Source organism: Rhea americana, unplaced genomic scaffold (genome assembly GCF_003343005.1).
Source record: "Rhea americana isolate MKP2758 unplaced genomic scaffold, rheAme1 scaffold_33, whole genome shotgun sequence".
NCBI lineage: Eukaryota > Metazoa > Chordata > Aves > Rheiformes > Rheidae > Rhea > Rhea americana.
The window spans coordinates 160,543-167,475 of NW_028186457.1; the positions used below are offsets into that span (position 1 = coordinate 160,543).

General features: G+C 51.3%; 1 protein-coding gene across 1 annotated transcript in view; it reads right to left on the reverse strand.

Moving 5' to 3' along the window:
* Window positions 1–6,429: 6,429 nt before the first annotated feature.
* LOC146592432 (tubulin alpha-1B chain-like) overlaps window positions 6,430–6,933 on the reverse strand; it is a 2,132-nt gene continuing 1,628 nt past the window's right edge. The window contains exon 4 of the mRNA XM_085311040.1: window positions 6,430–6,927. Within this exon, the coding sequence (XP_085167166.1) occupies window positions 6,430–6,927 (498 nt within the window). The remainder of the gene's footprint in view (window positions 6,928–6,933) is intronic.

The following is a 6,933-nucleotide window of genomic DNA, read 5'->3' on the forward strand; positions in this document are numbered from 1 at the left end:
GGAGCCTGGATGGGGCCACTTGGTGGCCCAGGGGACAGCCATCATCTGGGGGCGGCAGGGCCTGAGCATTTACCCAACAAATCGCCGAGATGACTGTGTCTCCAGAAGACCTCATCAGCTCCGCAGAAAGCGTACGTGGAACCTGGGYCTCCAGTCCTGGCAGGAGAGAACGGACGCTCATCGCAGTCTCCCACAGCGGGACCCTCGCAGGCAGCGARGGCTGGAGCCTGTCCCTGCCGTAGCAGTCATGTGGGTCTCTGTTATCTGTGCAAGCAAGAGACAGCAAGGAGCAGGAAACCTTGTTCAAGAGTGTGGACCAGGCTCTCTGGGGCAGGTCTCCCTGGCCAGGGTGACTTCACTGGATGCCAGCGGCTCTGATTTAGCCCTTCTGCCCTGCAGTGAGGGCCCCCCACTGGATGCACGGCTGGCCCTGGCTGGCCTGGGTTGGGCTAACATTGGCGCTAGATGGAGCCACAGGCTGGCTCACAGGGGACCCCATCCTGCTGGCTGGGAAGCTGGAGGAGWTGCCACCAGGACCTACCTGGATGGAAAGCTCACCTTCCTTTCCCCAGCTTTTGCTGCTGACACAGGGAAAGAAGAGCTCAGAGCTCCTAGGTGTCAGCCCACTCCATCAGCACCGGACAGAGAGGTCTCAGGGCTGGGGAAAGGAGAGGGAACATGGCATGCCGGCCTGGGATCCCAGGAGCTGGGAACCCCACAGCTGCTCACTTTGCAGTGTGTATGTCCTGCACCCCTGAGACCAGGGTATGCAGAGAGAAGGACTTAGGCCATTCTAATGTCTTCACAGAGACCAGCTGCTTCCACAGCTTACTGTGCTGATGACTAAAACATTCCTCTCATTTCCAAACTTCCTTCACTTATTGTTGGTTTAGCCACATTTGCTCTTGCACTACCTCTGCCTCTTGCTCCATTAGTTTTCCTCCTTCCCGGTGCTTTATCCCAGGTGTATATACAGCCAGTAAGCAGCATGCATACTGCAGGGTGCCTTAGCTGTGCTGTCCTCACCACTGGGTGCAGGAGAGGCTCCACGGGCTGGGAGGATATGTGCAKGGGAGACGGCTGTGCACGTCTTTACATTTTTTCCCACAGCACTTCCAGCTGGCCACTGGTTGGAAAGGGGATGCTGTGCCAGCTGGACCTTGTCCCTGCACTGCCACAATTGCTCCTTTGGTCAAATGAGTGAACCCAGACAGCTTGCAGTGGCTAAAGAGAGCCAGCGTGTCACGCACAGAGAGCATCACCTTCAGCCACAGCTCTCTGCCCTCTTTTCCCTGCCCTTTTCTCTTAGGTCTAGCACGAGCTGGCTGCCCTAAGTCCTGATGCGTCTGTCTGCCAGCCCAGCTCGCGCAGACTGTGAACCCAGCGCGAGCACCGTTCAGAAATGCACACTCCACATGTGTGTGATGCCCGACTCCAATGGGCTGAAGGTTACCCCCATCCCCTGGGGTGTCACCTGCAGCCCTGGTGGCTTTGAGCAACCAAAGTGTCCTGATGAGCTCCAGGGGCAGTTCACCTGTCCCCCCCTCCCCCCCGCCCTCCTCAGGTACCAGTCTTGCAGGCTCTTTCAGTCGATATTCCTATGACTCAGCCACTCTCTGCTGTTTTTGCTTGCAGGGCTGATGTTTTGCTGCCTGTATTCTGCTTGCAGCCTGCCCTGAAGACACAGTGCCATGCTCCTCTCAGCCCCCATCAGCAGAGGACTCTCCATGTTTGATTTCTTCAAGTCAAGACACAAGGAAGGTTGCCACACAGTCAGAGTTTTTGGGTGTTGGGCAGCTGTCRCTAGGCGCCTTCTTTAGCCTGGAGCAGACTGACTGAACAGTGATGGCAGGTGGTATCCTCTCTGTCCTGGGCACGTGGATCTGGTGTCTCTAAAGGAATAGAGTCTTCTCTTTGAGACCAGGCACTTCGTTAGGCACAATTTAGAAAAGAAATCAAGATTATTTTCTCAAAATATGAGGTTAGCTTTTGATTACAATATTGGAAACCAGTTACAAAGAGCATAAAACCAATGAAATATGGAGTTTGGGCATATGGGGTACTGATCTGTTGCTCTACCTGATAACTAGGATTCCTGCAGGATGTTTGTTAGCTGCATAAACCTTGCTCAGCTGCGTTGTCTCCAGAGCACTGTCTCTCAGCAGGAATGTGGTTTGTGCAGTTTTTACTCTTGCTTGTACCCAAGGAATTACAGTTCTCTTGAAGTGTCCAACTATGACTCAAGACGACCTTTATTTCTCTACAAATTCTGGAGATCCCCCTTGCACTGTGGCCCTGCTGTTAGCTCTCAAAGGCAGTAAAAATGCCAGTGAAATACTCTAAGCTAAGAGAGCCTTTGGGTGAATGAATCTAGACCCCAAAGGACCAGTTTTTCTATGCCTGTTACCCCTTCTTTCAGGAAGTCAACTGAATTTCATCATCAACTTGTGCTATAATATTATGCAAAGCACACAGAGAAGTTGTTTTTTGTTGTTTCCTTAGCACTATGCAACACTGGCTTTTGATTTCCTCAGAAGGAAGGCTTCTACAGTGTTCTTTATGCAGCAGTTTGAGCTGCGGAGCAACCTGCTCAGGAATTTGCATGCCCACTGCCCCCAGATCGTACCCAGCCTGCACGAAGCCATCTCCCCTCTCCTTCCCCGGCAGCAGCCCGGTTACCCTGCAGCCTTTCCACAGGGGCTGGACACAGCTCTCCCAGGGCACTGCCCAGCTCTGCCTTCTCTGTCCTTCTGGCTGTGAGGCCTCGTGACACTGTCCAAGGAATACACAGCAATTTCTCATAGTCCCCTATGGTGACTGTCCAGCACAGATGGCAGCGGTGCGGGTGGGTGGCAGTGGTGCACCTGGATGCAAGCGTCTCCAAAGAGGCAGCAAAAGTCTGCAGGCCATAATCTGTGACCAGTGCTGGTCCCAGTCCATCAGCTTGGGTGGACAGGAAGGACAGGCCTGTGCCCGTAGTGGTCGGCTTGGGGGCCCAGCAGTGCTCTTACCCCAGTGCGAAGATCCTATCCCAAAATGTGGGGGTGCAATTCATAGGTGCTCTGGCTGCGCCCTGGCACAGCTGGCATGCCAGCTCCTCTAGCGATGGTGATGGCCTCTGGGCCCACGCTGACCAGCCGGCATGTGCATGTGCACATGCGTGTGCACACACACACACACAGTCTGGCCAGGACTTCGTGCTGTGATGTCTGGGACTGTGGGTGCCTGCTCTCCGGTCCTCCTCACACCCTCCAGCTATTTCTTAAGTTGGTGACCTGGTGCTGATTTAAAATGCAAATGTTGTGCCCTTTAGGAGCCACAGTGTGTGTGAGCTTTTGTTTCTCTCCATTTTCCAGCCTGGGTGAGCCATTAGGGTCTACTCACCACCTTTTGTCTCCTTCTCTGGGGGTCTGACGGCCCATCCTGTCGTTATCTCCTCCCCAGCCTCTCCTAATGAAGGCTAATCCTGGGGCCCTCAACACTTGCCCTCTTTATACCTCTCTGCAGCTCCTTGGGCTCCCACCTGCCCACRCTCACCCGTTCCCACCAGACCAGCCTTGACTTTTCCTTACCAGCCCCTCTCCGCACCCGTAAACCACTCGTCCCACCACCCTGTTGCTCTSCCCAAGGGAGATCTGGGGCTGGGGGTTTGGCAGTCGAGCCAGTCGAGCACAGCCCAGGCTTCCTCCAGAAACTGCGAACCAGTGCCCAATGGCAGCCCATTGCCTTTGCGCTCGGCCTGGCGCAAGGGCAAGGAACAGGCCAGGTAGGGTGAAATAAAAGAGGAAACAGGGAATGCATTTGCTTTAGTGGAAAGCAATAAAAAGCACAAAATGACGCCAGTAAGCAGCCTTCTGCTGTTTTCTATGGCTGTCAATGCTTAAATATCAACACGATGCTGTGGATGTGATGGAAGAGGCTGCGGATTTGACTCATCTATAAGAAAACAGTATGTAAAGCATCATCTGCTAAAATTAACATTTTTAATTCATCAAGCCTGGATTGAGAGTATTATAGGATTTAACTGTGARTCTAGTTGATGTTAATTTTGAACAGAGCTAGAAAACTGAGGGAATCCCAAAGAACTGAAGGGCAGAAGTTACTCCAATAGTTAAAAAAACAAAGCAGTCAACCTAGAAATAATGCTGATAGTATCAAGGGAAAAAATAGAAGAATTAACTTGGTTTCTGCCAGCAAAGAACTAAAGACTGAAAAATGCATTTAATACTGGCCTGCCTTGTCTCGGGGAAGATAGCTAGTGCTACACAAACTTCCTGTCTTTTTTTCAGCATGATTATACATTTGGCTGATTAAAAACAACACTGTTGGCATGGCACCCTTACTTAGAAGCTGGCAGGAGATACTGATAACAGCACTCAAATGGATCACAATACTGCTGCAAAGAGGAATGGAATAAACTGTTCTCCATGACCACAGAATAAGAAGGAAATGGATGAAATGGCACCAAGCGGTAGGGTGGACACAGGCAGGCATTTTTGGAAGGTAAGGGTAGTTGGAGGCTGTGGCACATCCCTGCTGGATAATTTTAAGAACAGGCCATTCAGGCAGTTGTGGGTCAGGGATGGCTTAGGCAGAGGTGACTCTGCCTGAAGGCAGGAGTCAGGCTCCTTGCTGCTGAGATCCTTCCGGATCCATTTTCTGTATTTTACCAAAACATTTAATCTGGCATGCCATGCCAGCCTGTTTATAATCCTGTATTGCTAGGGACACGCCAGATGGATCAAGAGTAAATACAAAAATATGCTCGTTAGCGGGAAGATATACTGCTGGAGGCTTTCATAGCCAGGATCTGCAGGATTCAAGCACCACAGTGATAAGAAATGTTTACTAAGAAAAATTCTGGATAACGCTAAGGTTGATGGAAAGGGAAGTGAAGGGAACAGGTTGCTATTAGTGATGTATTAGAATTGCTTGTTTAGAAGGTCACATTGTAGCAAAACCTGCTTTAATACAGCTAAATACAAAATAATTGAGCTGGGAATGTAGAATACGGGGCAGTCTTGGGAAGCAGTGAATCTGGGAATGCCTTAGGGGGTCCTCCCAGCTCCTGGAGTTGGACTGAACAGCTAACATGATCCGGTGTGTGTGTGTGTGAGTGAAGAAGTAATATCCAGCAGAAACTGGACAGGGCTAGGCATTGGTAAGATTGCTACTAGAGCTCCCGCAATCCCTCTCATAAGGCTGCGGGTGTACTGGAGGCAGCTCAAACTCACAGTAATGACCTGGGGCTGGACAGCAAAACTGCAGCGTGTGAGGCTTGAGGAGCTTGTCAAAGTGGAGGAGGTACATGCTMACTGCACTCTGGTGTCCACGCATACACCAAGGCATGGCAAGAGCCACCACTGCAGGTGACTAATTAGCACCCAGCACTATGCTCACCCTGGAAATACACCTCAAGTAGTGATTAAATACTGAAACCCATCWGTTAACCCCTGCACAAAGAGGTGAGAAAATGCTGTCAGCTGTTGGCTGATCAGTGTTGAGGAGAGGCTTTATACCTGCTGACAGACGGAGTGAACCATCAGGGTCCCTCTCTGAACGTCGGTACCTGCAGTGATTTCTGCCCTTGGGTGCTGACACTGCTGTGGCCAAAATCTTCCATGGAAATGTGTCACACAGAGTCTGCAAAGGCCTTTAAGCTAAACCTATCTCCTCATAGGGAGGTAACAAGAGAATTATCTTTAGGTGACCTACAACAAAGCACCAGGAAATAGCACCAGCCCTCATTCTTCCATTCTGCATCTCTCTGCAAATTAATTGATTTTCACCTGCTGCGTTAGTGAGAACACAGATATTGTGTCATTCACTCAGCACAAATATCTGAATAAGACAATTCTTTGCAAGTCAAATGAGGAAGGCATGAAAGGCAAAGGGAAAAGCTTCCTGCATCCTGGAACAGTGACTGGTATGGGCAGAAACTTCTTCAGAAGTTCTTGGAGAAGGGCTCTTCATTCTTAGCTAGCATGTCAAATGTTCTTGAAGTTGTAGATCAACAGACTGCTCTGCCGCGTGTCACAGGCCTGTAAACCAGCCCCGACACTGAAGGCACCAAGGAGCTCTCCATCCTCCTTCCTTGGCCTTGATGCCTATGTGACTTACAAATGAGGCAGTACGTGTGCAGAGGTCCGAGCACCGGAAATGTTAGGACACTTCTCTAACCTAGGGTGTTCTGGGGTAAATCATACCTGAGACAACCGAGTGAAGATGGCACTGGGACAGGGGCTCTGTCCCAGGACTGCAGGGTGCGGCACCACTGCATGAGGAATGGCTAAAATGGAACTGCAAAGTATGGTGGAATAAGCAAACTAAAAGCCTGAGAGACTTAAAAGTTTTACTTAACGTGGAAAAAAAAATCAGCCTTTGTGTTTCAGAAAAGACCAATTTCTTCAATCCAGTGTGATATACCCGCTAGTATTCTTCTTCTTCCTCTCCTTCTCCTTCCACACTGTCTGTGCCCACCTCCTCGTAATCCTTCTCCAGTGCAGCCATGTCCTCCCGCGCCTCGGAGAACTCCCCTTCCTCCATGCCCTCTCCCACGTACCAGTGCACAAAGGCTCGCTTGGCGTACATCAGGTCAAACTTGTGGTCGAGGCGAGCCCAGGCCTCGGCGATGGCCGTGGTGTTGCTCAGCATGCAGACGGCGCGCTGCACCTTGGCCAGGTCRCCGCCCGGCACCACCGTGGGCGGCTGGTAGTTGATGCCCACCTTGAAGCCCGTGGGGCACCAGTCCACAAACTGGATGCTGCGCTTGGTCTTGATGGTGGCAATGGCAGCGTTGACGTCCTTGGGCACCACGTCCCCTCGGTACAGCAGGCAGCAGGCCATGTACTTGCCGTGGCGAGGGTCACACTTCACCATCTGGTTGGCCGGCTCAAAGCAGGAGTTGGTGATCTCGGCCACTGACAGCTGCTC